Consider the following 19,040-nt stretch of genomic DNA (forward strand, 5'->3'; position numbering starts at 1 on the left):
GGGATTTGGCCTGTGTCGTCCAAGTTCTGGGGCCGATTGGCTCCGTCCTTAGCATCCCACTGTGGTGTGGCTGCTCAAGTCATTGTGTCTGAGAACACAAGTTTGTGTCCGCAGGCAGTCAGTTTACTGTGTGTGTTAAGAAATGATAACTAAAAGGCCACATTATTAATGGGCTAAAACCCAGTCTCTCCTTCCTTTCCCATAAGCCTGGATCCAGCTCTGTGTTGAGAATAAGTATGATCTCCAACATGTTTAGACTCTGAGCTCCAATGAGTCGCCTGATATGCACTACTTGCTGGATTTACCCCCAGGGAAGTGCTAAAGCATTCCTAAATCCTTTGGCTTTTTAAACATTCCTGAATAGCTAAACTTTAACATTGGGCCTTCAAATCTTTGCTATCCAGCTCTGGGCTGTCTTGTCACAGCAGGAAATTCTCAAACTCCTACTTTCTTCCTCGGAGACTTTTGGATCAGTCCTGTATATTTAGATATGCTAATACACTTCTTTTGTATTATTTTAATTACAAAAATAATACCAACAGTATGGACCACAGATCTAAACTTGGCTCTGCCACTTAACTACCTATGGAAACTTGGACCAACTAACTTAATGTTGACCAATAACTTGATCTCACTGTGCTCAATCAAGAAACTAGCAATAACTTCCTTGCATAAATGTTAATCTATTATTTTTTTTTTTTTTTTTTGGCCAGTCGTGGGCCTTGGACTCAGGGCCTGAGCACTGTCCCTGGCTTCTTCCCGCTCAAGGCTAGCACTCTGCCACTTGAGCCACAGCGCTGCTTCTGGCCGTTTTCTGTATATGTGGTGCTGGGGAATCGAACCTAGGGCCTTGTGTATCCGAGGCAGGCACTCTTGCCACTAGGCTATATCCCCAGCCCTTAATCTATTATTATCTGTACAAGTATTATGTTCTCCTATCTAGAACATAAACAATTTGAGATCAGAGATCCTTATGTCCATTTTCTGGTGTTCCACATAGGACATCGTGCTAAGTTAATTTTTTTTTAAAAGGCTGTCTGTAGAAACAGGCAACACAGACAGATTATCTGTGAGCTTATCCAAAAGTTTATTTTCATTTCAGTTCTTCAGGTGAGAGCTTAGAAATTTGTTCAGAATGACTTCTAAGAAACAAGATAATTAAATTAACAGCATGTATCTGATTTGATTTAAAAGAAACTATTGAGGTTTAAAACAGCTTTTTAGAAATCCTTTGCTCATTTTTTTTGTTATGTTACTAAGTATGATTCTACTGAGCCATACCTCCAGCTCTATTTTTTCTCTATAGTTATTTTTAGGATAGGATTTCTTTTCCTATCCATACACACCTCTGAACTGCAATCTACCTACTTTTAGGCTTCCTGGTATTGGTAGGAATCACAATTATGTGCCACTGCACTTACCTATGGGTTGAGAAAGGGTTCTTAGGAACTTTTCCTCCTGGGCTGGCCTTAAAACACTATCCTCCCAATTTCAGCCTCCCAAGTAGTTAGGGTTACAAGACTAAGCCACCAGCACCCAGCTATTTTGCAGTTTTGAAACAGTGTCTCACTGTATTGCCTAAGCTGGTCTTAAACTCCTGGGCTCAAACAATCCTCTTACCTAGGCTACCTGAGTCCTAGGACTATAGGTGCTAGCCATTACCCTACCTTCCGTGTTTCATTTTAAGGATTATTTTTTTTTAAGTGAGACCCTCCTAAGAATTTATTTTCTTCATAAAATTTGGTATGATGAAGAAATCTGAGATAAAAACTTTATTGACCAGAAGAAAACCACCATACTAGAACAAATGTCTTCAAAGACAAAACTGATAAACATTTCAGGGCTTCTGCAGCTAGTTTAGGAACATAGAAGACCAGCCTAGGAAGTGATTGGTATACAGAATGTTTCCCCTCAGATTGCCTGGGTCACATGTCTGGCCCTCTCTTGTTTGGATGTAAAGACTTAGACCCTAAGTACCCATCTTTTCCTCAACAGCTGAATTTTCCACATAGTTGGTTTCTACTTTCATTTTCTTAATCTAGATAAAACCCTTTTTTGTTTGATTTCAAAGTAGGTGCTACAGTTTCTAACACTCATTATTCAGTAGCAAGAATTCTTTTCCAGGATTTATAGCTATACTCTATTTTCCCTAGGCAAATTACAGAAAGAAGGTGGTTTATCACGAGTATCTGACGAAAGCCTCAGTAAAGTCCAAGAAGTGGAATCTCCGGTCTTTAGGGAGCTTCCAGGTGCCAAGGCCAATGACGACAGCACTGTCCCTCTCACGGGGCCACCTGGGGAGACCGTGGGGGCCTCAGAGGGCACGTCTTCTGGGAACCACCCACGAGCCTCCTATGGTAAGGCTTACCTGGAAAGTCTGGGTTTCTGTGTGTCAGGAAACTTCTCAGGGATGACCATCTGGACCTGGGAGCAGGCACAAAGTGCCTCCAGTTTCCTGTTGCACATGTTGATGGTGGGGAGGACTCAGCACATACTGAGTCCATGTTCTACCCTTGCTGTATCCTCAGTGCCCCAATTTTACATTTTGATAAAAACCTAGAGGCCAGAGCAACCTCAAGGGACTTTTATATAGTTACCAGGATAGGCTTCTTCTTGCCATGTGATTTTTCTCCAGGAGCTGCTTATAGTCTTCCCAGAGCATCAAGGCCTACGTAGTAGTATCTGACAGAGCAAGTGTCTGTACTGAGCACGCTCAGCTACCCAAGCTGTCTTCACCAAATTGCTGAAGACTGGCTCATTAGGCTAAAGATACTCCTTATGATCACACCATAGTTCCACCAAGACCGTAGAAACTCCAGGCCATCCCAGGCTGCCCTTCAGCCCTGATGGACATGGATTGTGAGCTCCAATCCCCACCCATTCTCTCCATATGGCTTCTTCCTCCACAAGAGGGGCCAGCCCCTGCTTTCTGCAAGAGCTCACTCAAACTTATTAGCCCGAGGCAAATAGATTGGTCTTTATTTTTTATTTATTTATTTATTGCCAGTCCTGAGGCTTGAACTCGGGGCCTGAGCACTGTCCCTGGCTTCTTTTTTTTTTTTGGCTCAAGGTTAGCACTCTACCACTTGAGCCATAGCGCCACTTCTAGCGTTTTCCATATATGTGGTGCTGAGGAGTCGAACCCAGGGCTTCATGTATATGAGGTGAGCGCTTTACCACTAGGCTATATTCCTCCCAGCCCCTGGTCTTTATTTTTTTCATTTTGTTTTGGTATGTGGTAGTGAGGGTTGAACCAAAAGCCTCCTATTAAGTACATGGTATACCACTGAGCTACACTCCCAGTCCCACAATGTAAGCAAATGACCTGCCCTGCTAACCTGCCAGGCACTGCTTCTGATGGTTATGAATTGACAGCCATCTGTATCCATCTGTATCTCTGTCTCAAATGTGAAGGTATTCTGCAATAAATTCCTTGTGAGGGTTCTCCCTTCGTTGATATTTAAAGAAAAGAAAGTGCTGTGGTGATTCCAGAAGATTCTGTATAGTAGAACTTAACTAATCATTTTTGATATGCAATGTTATATTTATAAGTTTATCTAAATTTTAGCTTTGTTGTATGTTATTTATAGTTAATTTTAAAATCAAATGGTAGAGGGTCAACTAGGGCCAAGAAGCATTGTATACATGAATAGATTTGTTGAAATGAGATCCTCCTAGGATGTCAGTATTGATGTCAATAAAAATATTTAAATCATCCATAACCCAGCCTTCTGGAGATCAACATCATGAGCTGCCAGGGGACATTTTTTTGTAGACAGCTTTGTATTGAGAAGGCTAGAGGATAAGACCATCTAGACTTTCTGTATGTGTCACCTGTCCCACCACTGAGCCACACCCAGCCCTAAACCAACCTCTCCTACACCCCTGCCAGGAAGGGCACTGTCCATGACACCCAGCTCCGCAAAGTCTCCCATCTCCAATGGAACGTTCGGCTTTGACAGCCACACAAGGAGTGACGGCCACGTCTACCACACGGTGCACAAAGACTCTGGGCTCTACAAGGACTTGCTGCACAAGATCCACGTGGATCGGGGCTCTGAGGAGAAGCCAGCCCCCGAGAACAACTACCGGCTGCTACGGCGCAACAACAGCTACACCTGCTACACTGCGGCCATCTGTGGGATGCCCGTGCATGCCACTTTCAAGGCAGCTGACTCAGCCTCGGCCCCTGAGGACAGTGAGAAGCTGGTGGGGGACACTGTGGCCTATTCTAAGAAGAGACTTCGTTATGACAGCTACTCCAGCTACTGCAACGCGGTAGCAGAAGCAGAGATTGAGGCCGAGGAAGGCGGTGTGGAGATGAAGCTGGCATCAGAGCTTCCAGACCCCGATCAGCCTCGAGAGGACCCTGCAGAGGAGGAACAGGAGAAGGATGCGGCTGAGGTTCATCTGCTGTTCCATTTTCTGCAAGTCCTCACAGCCTGCTTTGGGTCCTTCGCACATGGCGGCAATGACGTGAGGTAACTATACTCCTTCTATCACTAAGTAACACTGGGGTCTGCCTTGATGACCACATACCTGTCATCTTGTTACGGGTAAGGCAGAAGGAGGGGAGAGTGATCCAGGCTGGTCTGAGCAACAAGTATGAAACCTTCTCCAAGAAACAACCATCACAAAAAGGGCCTAGAGTGTGGTCCAAGTGATAGAGCACCTGCCTAGTAAGTACAAGGTCTTGAATTCAAACCCCAACATCACCAAAATCACACAAGAAGTATGCATTAGGGAATAGGACTGGACTCTAGGGTTCAGCAATAAACAGCATGGGTAGAAATTCCCACTCCCTCACCCCGGGGAGGGTTGTGCAAATGGTAAACACACAGATAGGCCCAGAGCATTCTGGACTATGAGAAAGCTCATGGAAAGGTAGAAAGGGATCTGGGAACCCAAGAGGGTCAGTGTCGATGGGCTGTGCAGGGAAGGAAGTAAGGCTGGCCAGGTAGCCACATGGGAAGAGGCAACAGCCAATGGGAAAGCTGAGGGGAGGTCCTGGAGGGGAGAAGAGAGACTGGTCAGGAGGCCATGAAGGTCTGGAGTGCTTAAAAGTTACCAAACACAGACAGGAAGTGAGGCCACATGCAGCTGAATGGGCTCCCCGCTACTAAGAGGCTAGGGAAGGGAAATTCTTCGAGTATGTGAATTAAAGGCTAGCTTGGACAACATAGCAGGAAGAAAACAAATATGTTTTTAAAAGGAAGAAATATTTTTTCTTAGCAAAGGGGAGCCACTGGAGGCTTGGGGGCGAAGACTGCTGTGGTGTACATTTCACAGGACTCTGGCTTTGTTCAGTAAATAGACTGAAGAGAAGCAAGTGGGAGCCATTAGGAGGTTAGTAACAGTAATCTACGAAAAGACAGTGGACCCTAAACTTGGATACTTGTTCAAATGTGTTTTCAAAACTGCAAAACACCTTGGCTCATGAGCTTCTAAGTTAGTCAGCAACAGTTCTGAGCACCTGTTACATTTAGGACGTAATGCTAAGTGAGATGAACTGGTAACAAAAAGGTAAACACTTTGTGATTCCAGTTACACAGATATCTAAAGTAGTCAGCAGCACAGAACGAGAAAGAAAAATGCTGGTTTCCAGGGTCAGTGGGAAGGGCAGTGTTGTTATTTAATGGGTGCAGAGTTTCAGATTTACAAGAGAAGGAACTTCTAGAGATCTGTTTCACTACAATTTAAATATGCTTAACACCACTGATCTATATACTTTTTTAAATTTTTGGGTTATAAAGATGATGTACAGAAGGATTACAGTTACATAAGTCAGGTAATGAGTGCATTTCCATTTCCTTTTGAACAGTGTCCCTCTCTCCCTCATTCTCTCCTAGTTTTTCCCCTCCCGTCTCCCCACACTATCACCCCAAGTTGAGTATCACTGTTGAATTGGTTCACCTTTTGTCCCAAACTTTTTTTTTTTTTTTGCCTGTATATGCTGGTACTGGCGCTTGAACTCAAGGCCTGGGTGCTGAACTATATACTTCAAATGGCTACTTCAAACTTGTAGTATGCTGTAATAAACTTATTATTACTACTATACCTACGTTATAGATGAGCAAAAGTACATTAATCTTGTGTAATTCTCACAGGTGAGGATCACAGTGTGTATTTCTGTTTAACTTTCTTTTCTTTCTAGTAATGCCATTGGTCCCCTGGTGGCATTGTGGCTGATTTATGAACAAGGTCAAGTAATGCAAGAAGCGGGCACTCCTGTCTGGCTGCTGTTTTATGGTGGAGCTGGGATTTGCACAGGCCTCTGGGTGTGGGGGAGAAGAGTGATCCAGACCATGGGGAAGGACCTCACTCCCATCACACCATCCAGGTGAGCTAAGCCAGCAGGTATGGCATGGGAAGACAGTTGGGCAACTGACGTAGACTGCCTACTGACCTTTCTTGACCTACATCAGTATGTCTGAGAGCCCTGAGGAAGAGGGCTCCCCACCCCACCTTTGCTCCCTATGAGTCAGCTCTTCCATCTGTGCACTCCCGTGCCCCCATGTCCAGTGCCCTGTTGTGAGAGGCAGTAGTATAGAGGAAGCTGACAGAGATAGAGCAATACAAGTCCCATCCACCCCTGCTGATGGCCTAATGCAGTGGGAGTGCAGAGAGCAAGTGTAGAGGGCAGGATATGAACAGCACCTGCACCGGGAATCTGTATGTCCAGAATCCTCTAACCGCACCACTCTCCCACCCCACAGCCATCCAGCTTCTTTGCTGTGTTAGTTAGCTCTCTATCACTCCAACAAAATAGCTGGGAGAATCTGTTTATGAAGAGAAAGGGTTCATTTTGGCTCACCATTTGGAAGGTTGTTGTCCACAGTAGATTGAGCTCATTCTTTGGGCTCTTGTAAGAAAGCACATCACACAGGGAATAGATGGCAGAGCAAAACTGCTCGCTCCATGGCAGATGAAAATGATGACAGAGGGGCAATGGGAAAAGGACCAAAGGGCAAGAGAGCCACATCCCCAGGGACATAAAGCCCTCACACTAGGCCCCACCTCATAAAGGGTCCCCCACCGCAGATGGGAGGGCCAGCCTTAATACAGTGTGCCTTTGGTGAACACTCCAAACCCAAAGTACAAAATTGCCTTTCCCAGGAATTCTTCAGCCATGCCAGCTCCCACCTGCTGTCTTTCCAGGGCTGACTTGACCATTGTCCCTGAAGCTCGGCCATATGGGACATGTGTCCTTGTTGTCAAAAGTGGACTCCAAGTCGCAGCCAACTGTGGAGCCTTTATTAAATAACAAGCTTAAAACAGAACTGATTAGAAAATAACTAAAATTTAGAACTGCCAATTGTAAGACATTTTTTCTCTTTAAAAAGAAAAGGAGGAGGGGGCTGGGAATATGGCCTAGTGGCAAGAGTGCTTGCTTTGTATACATGAAGCCCTGGGTTCAAATCTTCAGCACCACATATGTAGAAAACGGCCAGAAGTGGCGCTGTGGCTCAAGTGGCAGAGTGCTAGCCTTGAGCAAAAAAGAAGCCAGGGACAGTGCTCAGGCCCTGAGTCCAAGGCCCAGGACTGGCAAAAAAAAAAAGAAAGAAAGAAAGAAAAGGAGGATTCAGCTTCCTTTTGCTCCTAGTTTTCCCCTCTTGAAATTCATTTTAAAAATGAAGGCCTAGTCTTTCACGGTTTCCCCTTAGAAATGACTACTCTATCATCTTACCACACAGCAGGAATTTCTGACCCAATTCCTGCAATGTGTGGGTTTTGAAAACATATCAGGAAATCAGGCTGTTTAGAACTGGCAACAGAATAATGTGAAGTCCTGGCATGAATTGTTGCCATTATGCAGCAGTTTCTTCTGCTGATGTCCATCTGTTCCAGTCAGCAGTCAGTGCTGACACATAGAGTGTTCTGGAGGGTCTGTGGCACTGTTGGAGGATGGCAGGAGCATGACAAGTCTTCCTATATCCCCACAGTGGCTTCACCATCGAGCTGGCCTCAGCCTTCACCGTGGTGATCGCCTCCAACATCGGGCTTCCTGTGAGCACCACACACTGCAAGGTAAGCCTCTGCCAGGGCAGGGGCAGCCTGTCACCAGCCGCCAGGGTAGTGCCATGAGCCACTCCAAACCCAGAAAAGCTGGTGGCATTCTATCCATGTTGGTATGTGGGAAAGAACAGTGCTCTACCAGAGCATTGTTGAATGTGGGGATTTTCTTCCTTCCACCTTTGCCTCCTGAGTCTCTTCTGCTCCTCAGTGTGACACCTCTGTGGTTCAGACTCAGTCCTCTCAGGGCCTGACCTATGACTGTGTCCACCTCTACTCCCTGTTAGTGCTGTGCCTCCCCTACCGGCCCCTCCTGGAGTTCCTGTCAGAGCTGGCAGGGTTTCCCAAGGCAGAGGACTGGTCGTCTGCAGTGTAACTAGGAATGGAAGGAGACAAATCAGCTTGGCAGAATTCAAAGACTGTTGTCTCTGGGTTTTTCCTTAATGTGATGTTTACAGTGATTCCTGCCTTATAGTACATTTCAAACATGGAGTCGTTTCTACTATCCTAATACCTCTGTCGGCTGGACAGAGCCGGATAGGAGGGTAGTGTATTGTCAGGTGGTGAGTTGGAACAGAAGGAGCCCTGACGGTTGATGAGGAAGAAATGGGCGCTCCGGTGCTGTGAGCACCAGGGCTAGGGAGTTAGATGTGAACAGCTGCCAGTTCCTCAACCAGTTTTCCTGGTACCTGGAGATAATGCTGAGATCTCCCCCATGGACCTCCTGTATACACACACTCAGCAACCAGCCTCAACAAAGCAAGAGCGAGGTCCACATTTCACACAGACAGCAGATGCCACCCATGTTAAGGTCAGATGGCATGTATGAGGGTGTTCTAAGTCAGCTAGCACATTTAAGGCAAGGCTGGAGCTTTGTAACAACTGCCGTGTAAACAAGCAAGGCAGAGGGGCATTAGGACTGAGGCCTGTGTGAGTAGGGTCAGGAATGGGGAAACATTCCAAGGGCCCGGCAACATCACAGGAGGCTCAGGAGCGCCATCTTATGCTGGAGATTGAACTTTCTTATCTTTAAAACATGCACAGCTGAGCTCTTGGCAGGAAAACAAATAGGAAAGTTTTAAGATGAGCTTTTGGATTTTTCTGGGTAGAAGTTTTATTCATGCTTTCATGACTAAGTGCATAGTTAATTGTGTGTGTGTGCACGCGCACACACGCGCACGCACTGGTCTTGGGGCTTGAATTCAGGGAAGGGCACTGTCCCTGAGCTTTTTTGCTAGAAGCTAGCACTCTACCACTTGAGTTATAGCCCCAATTCCAGCTGCTTTTTTTCCCCTTCTTCCTTTTTTTTCTATTTCTCTTTTCTTTGTATTATCTTTTTTAAGTATTTGTACAAAGGAGTTACCATTATCAACATGCCTACCATATCTTCACCTACCCACTCCTTGCTCTTCTTAATTTTGTAGAATATACATTAGATTCTTTTGTTTTTTAACTTTTTATTACAAAGGTAATGTACAGAGGGGTTATAGTTACATAAGATAGGTAAAGAGTACATTTCTTTGTGGACAGTGTCACCTCTTCCCTCACTCTCTCCCAGTTTACATTGGATTCTTGACTGCATTCTCTCTTCTTCTCCTCACTTTTTTGTCTACCCATTTCTCCTTGACCCCAACCCACCCCTTTTGAGTATCTGCTTCCTAGTGTTTTAGTTTACTGAACTTTTTTTTTTTTTGTCTGTCTTGGGGCTTGAACGTTGTCCCTGAGCACTTTTGCTCAAGATTAGCAGTCTACCACTTTGAGCCACAGTGCCATTTCCAGTTTTTGAGTGGCTAATTGGAGCTAAGAGTCACACAGGGACTTTTTTTTGCCCGCTGGCTTCAAACCAGGATCCTCAGATCTCAGCCTCCTGAGTAGTTAGGATTACAGGCATGAGCCACTGGTGCCTAGCTTTTTCTACTGAACTTTGACCTGGCTGTTTTTGCTGTCTACCTGGAAATTAAAGTCTCATAGACTTTTCAGACCAGGCTAGCTTTGAAATGTAATCCTCAGATCATAGCCTCCTAAGTAGCTAGGATTACAGGTATGAGCCACCAGTGCCCGACTGAATAGTTCAAATTCTGTTATACAGTGATAATAAATGTTTGCTGAATATACAACTCAAAAAATAACTAGAAAAATCGCATTATCATATTTAAGACAGGTGCTTTGACTGTGAGTTCAATTTTATACATTGCCCACTTTGGCCAAGGGACTACACTCAATGTAATAAGAAAAAAGTTAGGACATAGCAAAGAATGCAATTTTATATCAACAAATGAGAGAAGCCTAGACCTTTTACGAGCCATTTAACATCTAACAACTAAACAATGAACATAAAGCAAAGATAATTTTAGAACCCTGAAAAAATTGTGTTCATGCTTGTGACAAAAGAAATAATTGAGTGTAAGAGCGAGGCATGATGGCTCACACCTGTAATCTCAGTTACTCAAGAGCAGAGATTGGGAAGGTCAACTTTTAAGGCCAGCCCAGGCAAAATATGAGGGACTGTGTCTGAAACATAACTGAATGCACACGAGGAACGGGCCATGGCTCATGTGGCAGGGCACTTCTCTCTCCAGTCCAAGGCTCTGAGTTCAAGCAATCTTAGCAATCACATCAGAAAAGTAAAGGATAAAGAATAAGTTTAAAAGGAAAAACACACTATAAGAACATAGAGGATTTTTTTGTCTTTTGAATTCTTTTTTTGTTGAAATTTCATTATCTTGCTCAGGCTGGTCTTGCACTTCTGAGCTCAGATTTACCCTCGTGAACAGCTGGGCCTATGTATGTGTACCACTATGCCTCTCTTGAAGAAAATCATTATCATTATCATTATAGAAGCGCCCATACAAGGCATGGTGTGGTGACACATACCTGTAATCCAAGCACACAGGAGACTGATAGGAGATGATACTGAGTTCAAGCCTAGCATGGGCTACATAGTGAGTTTGAGAACAGCCTGAGCTACATAGATATACTCTATCTCAATAAACAAGTAAATAAATGAAATCATCCAGCTGTGTCCTAAGGATTTGGAAACCTCTGTCGTGTACATAACTTTCTGCAAATATATACATAAGAAACGCTGAGGAAAAAAAGTAGACCAGAGCAATAGGACACAACAGAATTCTGGAAAAAAAAAAAAAATCACCTAGCCAGGCCTTGGTGGCTCACATCTGTAATCCTAGCTACTCAGGAGGCTGAGATCCAAAGATCATAGCTTGAAGCCAACCCTGGTAGAAAAGTCCGTGAGATTCCATCTCCAAAATCACCAGGGGAAAAAAGAGGAGCTGGAAGCCAAGAAAGCAAGAGAAGCAAGTGCAAGGCTGAGTTCTAGCCCTAGTACCTCAATACATTTTTAAATATCCTTAATTTTTTAGAATACTTAGGGAGAACTCAACTAGTGTAATTCCTTAGGCAAAATCAAAGTTAAACAAAATAAAATGGCAGGAAGTGAGTACTTGAAAGGGAGGATGGGATCTAGGGGAAAGAAGAGGCCAGGGAGCAGGAAGGGGGAGAATGCTGCCGAGAATCCAATGTAGCTCCTAAAAGTTAAGAAGATGAAGGAAGGAAGGGTAGAGGAGGAATGGGTGAGAGTACTGAAAGGGGAATCAAGACATACTGGATTTATAAACTGCTTTGTTAAATGGCAACTCCTTTGTACAACTAATTAGAGATAACTTTCAAAAAGAAAAAAATAGAATAAAATATAGAATTAAGTACATATGTAATATTCAAGCTAAGCATAGATCACAGAAGGAAAGCATAAGCTTATCTTACTGAATGCATGAGACTAGAAAGCCAAAAGCAAAGCAAAATCCTAGATTGAGAAAAATATCTGTATTAGGTATCACAAAATTAGTAACACCATTCAATAACAATCCCAAATAAGTGTCAAACACATTAAATTTCACATAAATTTTTACATAAATTTTACATAAATAGGCAAAAAATTATGATGAGATAGTTTTTCACATGCTAATAACTAGAAAGAGGACTGGGAATATGGCCTAGTGGTAGAGTGCTTGCCTCGTATACATGAAGCCCTGGGTTCAATTCCCCAGCACCACATATATAGAAAAAGCCAGAAGTGGCGCTGTGGTTCAAGTGGTAAGAGTGCTAGCCTTGAGCAAAAAGAAGCCGAGGACAGTGCTCAGGCCCTGAGTTCAAGCCCCAGGACTTGCAAAAAAAAAAAAAAAAACACCAAAAAGCTAGAATGAAACCAGGTAAATAAACAAAAGCAAGCTCAGCCTTCGTCGTGATTATAGCTGTGTATATCGATATCGGACTGAAGGTGTAGCTCCGCCATAGGACTCATCTGAGCCCCTTGGCGTGGCTCAGTGATAGAGCACTTTCCCAGTGCAGGGTCATGGGCTCCACCCTTAATTTCACAAGATATAAAGAAAATGACAGTAATCCAAGTTGTTGTCAAATTGTTAGCAAAAAAATAACAATTTAGGAGATCGTTATAATGTACCAGATTTCCAGATGACAGAAGCCTCACACCAGAATGATCTTTATAAAGTTTATAAAGGCAGCTGTTACTACCCTGAGACCACTGGCAGAGGAAGGGGCACTCTCAAAGTCAACCATGAGCAGGGAGGGAAGGAGGAAGTCACCTTTTTTTGCAGCCCTATAATAAAGACTAGATTGCTAAAACTTTAACAGAAAAGAGGCTTGATTCGAAGACAGCTATTGTAATGAGAATGCGTCTCTCTCCATACATTGCAGCTATGTGAATAAATGTAATGGTAAAACTAGTTCTGATAAGGAAAAGCTAGAAACACATCAGAAGTGGTTAAATTCAGGCACCTCCACCAAGTCTGTCTTATTTTACATGACCCTTCTAATGACTTGCTATAATGTTATATTATTTATGTTCTTTAAAAAGAAGTGTTAGCAAGAAAAGAAGACTGTGTAGATGAGCTCAAGGAAGAAGCAGAAGGCTTTTTACTCAAAAGCTAATGTCTGTGCGGCTCCTTTTTGAGGACCTGCCGTATCTATCCATTGCATAGGAAATAGAAAATTCATTGTCTAGCATGTGCTAAAAATTGCTGAACAGGCTTATCACATTAATTTAGTGTACTAATTATAGCCAACAACCAACTAAATACAACTAGTCATTGTGAGGACATCTCACATGCAGTTAGCTGTTTCCCCAGAAATGCACCAGAGTTGGTGGTTAATCTTGGTTTAGGTTGGTGGAATGTCACATTAACTGTCTTTAAATAGACCAGTTTTTAGTGTTTCAATTTCTTGAGTTAGACACCTGATGTTTTAAATTGCCTTTCCTATTTGAACGTCATTTTCCACCATTAAGTGTGAAGAGATCAGTAGAGACAAGGCATATTTTTAATGGAATTCTTCAAAAACCAGTTCCAGTGTGACCAAAAGCACTATTAAGCTCTTTTAATGTAATCACTTCTCATATGAGGCATAAGATGTTGTGGGCATTGCATTTTCTTATCGTTTTCATTTTCTAGGACCCTTAAAGCTATATATATATTTTCCTTTTTTAAATTTTAACAAACCATAAGTGACCCGCAAGAGTTTGGAAAACTATTAACATTTTTATTTCGCCTATTATACAAATGGCCATTTAATGAGTCATGATTACCTATTGACCCAATAATACCTTTTTATGCAGAATATAGGTTTAAATGTGCAGCAGGACTAGAAACTAAATAAAATACTCCAAAAACAATTCCAGCTAATATCAAAACTATCTTAAAAGCTTTATACAAACTAAGGGAAATAATGCGCAACTTCCTAGTTTGCGTCTATGCTTAGCCGTTGACACTGACTGTATAGATGATGCATCTTACCTTTAAGCATGCGGACATTTTCACCGGGAACTGTTTGTGCTTCTCCAGGTGGGCTCAGTGGTGGCTGTGGGCTGGATCCGCTCCCGGAAGGCCGTCGACTGGCACCTCTTCCGGAACATCTTTGTGGCCTGGTTTGTGACAGTCCCTGTGGCGGGGTTGTTCAGTGCTGCTGTCATGGCACTTCTCCTGTATGGGGTCCTTCCATATGTGCCAAAGCGGTAGATGGTCTAGCATGGGTGTGTGGGAGATACGTGCCCTGACATCTCTCTGTTCTTTCTCACACACATATACGCACGTGTGTGCGCACGCTCACATGCATGGCTGTCTCCTCTTCAGCCCTGCACATCTCTTTCAGATGGCCCCACGCCACACTGCTCACCCAGGCTGCAGAGGTTCATCTTCCAGAGCTAACTTAACTACTGTACATAGTAGTATGTATTAAACTGGTATCGTGGTGATATAATGTGGTGCACTTACTCATATATTAAATATATATTATATATACCAAATAGGTAGCATTATCTCAAACATACTCAAGATGGGAGTGGAGACTATTGCCTAGAATTCAATATTCAATAAATCTTGTACATAATGACTGCAGTGGCAGGTGTTAAAAACATTTTTGAAGCGAAGCATAGATTGGAAAATAATTTTTTCCAACTGTTATTTCCCCCTTCTTCTATACTGTAACACAGTAGGCTAGCAGATCCAGGATACACAGTCTGACTGTTGTACACAGGCCTGCGTGTACCGCACAAAACTGGGCCAGGAGTTCACAAGTGCTTTCACAGCAGAACGTGTTCCTTAGTGCAAATGGGTTACTGTATATCATACTTGCTTGTGTAAATACTTAAAACTGTAATTTTTAATGATGTGCTTCCCTTAGACATTTTTGATCAGAGAATTTTGGAAGTACCAAAGAAGCAGGGGAATCGTTTGCCAGTATTACGTTTCTTATTGTCTTGCCTCCCTTGTCACTCATCGCCCCCATTTGCCTGGGTTTGGAAGACCAGCCAAGCTCCAACCTGCCAAGAGCAGAGGGTGTGGCTGAGCACCAGCTGCCCGCCATGTTCACGTTCCCACCTCATCTGCAGCCCCCCTGCTGCCATATACCAGATGCCAGTCAGCACTACAGTGGCCTTTCACTGTCACCAGCATGGAGAATGTACAGGCTCAGGGTGAGGGCTAAGCACTACATATCAAGTCCCAGTGAAACTTCCAACCCTGCTCTCCCATGCAGTCTGAAGAGTTCTTGTCTCAAACATTAAAGCCAGTGAGGCCTTTTGTGTGCTTTGGTGTTCTAGAAATTTGGGTGCTGGGGAATTCAAAATACACAGGGTTTGAGTTCCTTGGGGCCTTTACGCAATAGAACATCCTGAGCGCTCATGGGAACCACTGGTTCTCTGTTGCCAGTAAGAGGGAGGAAGTAGGACTAATGTTAGAGCCTGACACTTTGGAAATGCTGCTAAAATTTTTATATTGACAAACATTTTCTTGGTACTTCATTGTGATTTTTTCATTAATCAACCATAATAAATTTATAATAAAAAGTACCCCTCAAAAATTTGCCTCTGAAGTCTTTCTAAGTACCATTTAATGTCCTTCTTTTGCAGCTCCCACAAAAAACAGAAGCTATGAAATTTGGCTACTTGCTACTTTTCAAACACCTTTAATTGGGTTTTTCCTCCTGTATTTTATATCCACCCATGTTTGTGCAGAAATATACATAAACCAGAGAAAGACAGAAATGTCCCCTCTGAACACAGTCCCCCATCCTTCCTTTTTTTTAACCACTGTCCAAAAGGATTTTGTTGTCAGCCATTTTGGAAAACATTGGACCATTTAAATCATATTTTTATGACATTCAAAACAATTTTTCTCATTTTTACACTGTAATTTCCTACCATCTATTAAAGAGGAGGACAGTATCAGTGTTTGATATAGCTTTTTTTTTTTTTATGTCAGAACCTTCCATCCTTTAATGAAGCTGTCTGGTGGAGGCTCTGGCCCCACATCTGTCTGTTAAAAGGAATCACTGGCTTCTGTGAGGCACTTTCCCACCTCAGGGCTCTTCATTTAGGCAGCCTAAGTGCTGGGAAGCATAGATCTTGTCCTTCTGCACTGGAGCTGAGGAGCCTTGGAGGGCAAGCTGCATTCATCACCACCATGAAACCCGGAACCCTCTCCAATGCAAGCCTCTCGTTTCATTTGTGATACTCAAAACAAAGTTGTTTCCTCCCAATTTTATTTAAAGAAGAATAATGGCACAACATTGGCCATGCCAACACTTTGCAAACCAAAGAGCCTGCCATCGGAAGAAAGGTCACCTCAATTCCTAGTTCACCTGGAGTAGGAAGGACAAGGACAAAAACCACAGCATACCAGCAGTGATTTTTGAGAGAACCCCCCCGCCTCCAACCAGGGTCTTGGTTATCTGACAGGTAGAGACAGGCACCTGCAGCTGACTCCCAGGACCAGCAAGTCCTTTCCAACCTGGAAGAGCCTGGCACAGGCTCCTGTGATTGGCAGCCAATCAGCAATGACCAGTTGATCTGTTTAGGCAGAAGGTTATATCCTGGCCACAGGGGCTGGGACACTGAAGGACAGCCCAGTCCTACCCTCACAGTCTTTCCTCAGCCTCATCAGCCTCTTCCTGTGCCCAGGTTCCTCAGCTGAAGGGAACTCCTGAGTTCCTGGCATTTTGGACTAAGTATTCCTCAGGCACATTTTTTCCTTGAAGACGTATCCAGGCCATAGGACCCATGAGCCTTAGCAGCTGCCACTCTAAGCTCCCTTCCCTGAGAGGCCAAATTTAGGAGGCAAAGGCCTAAACACGTTATTCATTTTCAACAAGGTCATTTTTTAACTAAGTTCTTCCCATTTCCTTTTGACAAGCTACAGAATTCTCAAGTAGCAAAAGAAAACTTAAAACCATGCCATAGTTCAAAAACCACAACGTGAAGATGGATGACCTAAACTATTTGACTTGATTACAAAGTATGGTGTTCTAGGGAGACTCCTCAGTGCCTGCTGAGTAGAAACGAGGCTACAGGAGTGTAGGTCTGTTGGCAGGCCAAGCTGGCTGCCGCTCTCAGAACTGACAGCAGTCCATGGAGTCCCACTGGGCTGGGCTCAGATGTCAGCCGTTTCTATGACTTTAAGCAACTTCACCTCTAGTGGTTCCCCTTTTCTGGGACACAGACGTGCCCATGAAACTATGCCACAGGTTCACAGGACTGGAGGGAGCTGCAGGTCTCTGAAGGGAGCAGTGCAGGGCCTAACCCAGAACAGGGACGCCACACAATCCTGCTTGTAAGACCAAAAAAACTGGTAAGTAGAGTATCTACCTAACTGGATGGGAAAAAGAACTTGTGTGAGAATATGGTTCAGAATATGAGGGAAATGTAGCCCTTGCCTCAAGTTAATTGGTGTCCTTGTAAATATATCAGCCTTTATTACTGAAAATGTAAATGACCCTGAAACTATAAAAACACCTGGTACTTACTTAGGGCTTACACCCAGCTACTCGAGGTTGAGATCTGAGGATAGTGGTTCAAAGCCAGGCCCAGGCAGTTATGAGACTTGTCTTCTCTAACCACCAAAAAAGGCCAGAAGCAGAGCTGTGGCTCCAGTGGTAGAGCCTTGAGCAAAAGAAGCTCAGGGACAGCCCTCAGGCCCTGATGCCAAGCCCCAGGATCAGCTCACACGCGCACGCACACATCTTTTTCTCCTCATCCAACCATTCTGTTTAAAACATTATTTCCCTTGTTTTACTTGGTCTTCAAAGCATGTGAATGTGGCCAGGTACTTGGGACAAAGACAGTCGGTTTCTTCCACCAGCTGCAGCCTCCATAAGGGGGTTGGTTATGAGAAAGGGAATCCTGATGGAAACTATGAAAGGCACTGCATTAATAATGGAGACTGAGGCAGCAGGTGAAGAGGGGAACAAGTATATAGGAACACTACTTTCTGCTCCTTTTTTTGTAAACCTAGCTCAAAATATCAAGTCCATATTTTGTTATTGAAAATATACATGTTATCACAAAGATAAATTTAAACTCTGGGGAAGAAAAATACAGCAGCAAGCTGGTAAGAGGGCTCACAGCGAACTGGGATAAGTAGTTGAGATCTAGGACAAAGTCAAGGAAGAAAGGAAGGGCCTTATTTGATTATTATTTTAATTAAGGAGTTTGGGGCACAAAAAAAATGACTAGCAGTTCTGTGTGTAGTGAGATCAAAATTTACTTAAGGAACCGAGTGCAGTGACTCATACCTACAATCCCATCTACCTGGAAGGCTGAAAGGATCAAGGATAGAGGTCCAAGGATAGCATGGCTAAAAAGCAAGGATTCCTCCACCCAGATCAACCAATAAAAGCTGGATGTAAGTAGCCCTCCAGCTATCCAAGAGGTAAATAGGATTTGTAGGCCATGCTGGTCCCACAAAATCCATGAGACTGTTAGAAAACTAACGCAAAAAAATGGCTACGGGCCTGAGTTCAAATCCCAGTATGTGTGGGGAAGGATAGGGTGAAGAGAGAGAAAACCCTACTTGGCCAGCAAAAGGTACAGATTTCGAATGGAAAATTTCCATGCCTTTACCCACACGTAGAATTTAGAGGTTAAATCAAATCCTGAGTCTGAGATTCCAGACTCAAGGATCTAGAGAAAGGAAAGAGGAAACCAAAAAGGGCAGAAAGCAGACTAGGTACCTGCCATCACCTTTGGCAGCAGTCAACAGTGACACCTAGTGGTGTCAAGCCCACTTGCAGTTACATCTTCAGAACATTTTCATTAGCAGCAGAAAAAAAAAAAAATTCTAACATAATAGAGTTGCAAGAAAGGTTGAGAGCCAGGTGCCCATGGCTTGTGTCTATAATCCTAGCTACTCAAGAGGCTGAGCTCTGAGGGTCAAAACCAGTGCAGGCAGGCAGTTCATGAGATGCTTAACTTTGCTCCCCAAAAAATGTGAACTGGAGCTGTGACTCAAGTGGTAATACACCGGTCAAGCCACACACATACACACACACCCCAAAAGTGGTGAGTTATACTTTTATCGTTATAGGGAGCTATAATTTTAGAAAGCTAAACCAGAGTCATCTGCCACCATTTGGCTCAGCAAACCCAGAGTGCCTACTACTCTATGCACCTAGCAAAGACCCGACTAGAAACTTACTCTTGGGGTCCAGAAGCAGGAAAGAGC

The 19,040-nt window shown here is 43.6% G+C and overlaps 1 protein-coding gene across 1 annotated transcript in view; it reads left to right on the forward strand.

Moving 5' to 3' along the window:
* The window catches only part of Slc20a2 (solute carrier family 20 member 2), a 57,633-nt gene extending 42,231 nt beyond the window's left edge, over positions 1-15,402 (forward strand). Inside the window, exons 7-11 of the mRNA XM_048330575.1 lie at positions 2,154-2,357; positions 3,893-4,481; positions 6,155-6,340; positions 7,944-8,028; positions 13,887-15,402. Of these exons, the coding sequence (XP_048186532.1) occupies positions 2,154-2,357; positions 3,893-4,481; positions 6,155-6,340; positions 7,944-8,028; positions 13,887-14,060 (1,238 nt within the window). The 3' untranslated portion in view covers positions 14,061-15,402. The remainder of the gene's footprint in view (positions 1-2,153; positions 2,358-3,892; positions 4,482-6,154; positions 6,341-7,943; positions 8,029-13,886) is intronic.
* Positions 15,403-19,040: the final 3,638 nt, after the last annotated feature.

The sequence above is a fragment of the Perognathus longimembris genome, chromosome 21, assembly GCF_023159225.1.
Source record: "Perognathus longimembris pacificus isolate PPM17 chromosome 21, ASM2315922v1, whole genome shotgun sequence".
NCBI lineage: Eukaryota > Metazoa > Chordata > Mammalia > Rodentia > Heteromyidae > Perognathus > Perognathus longimembris.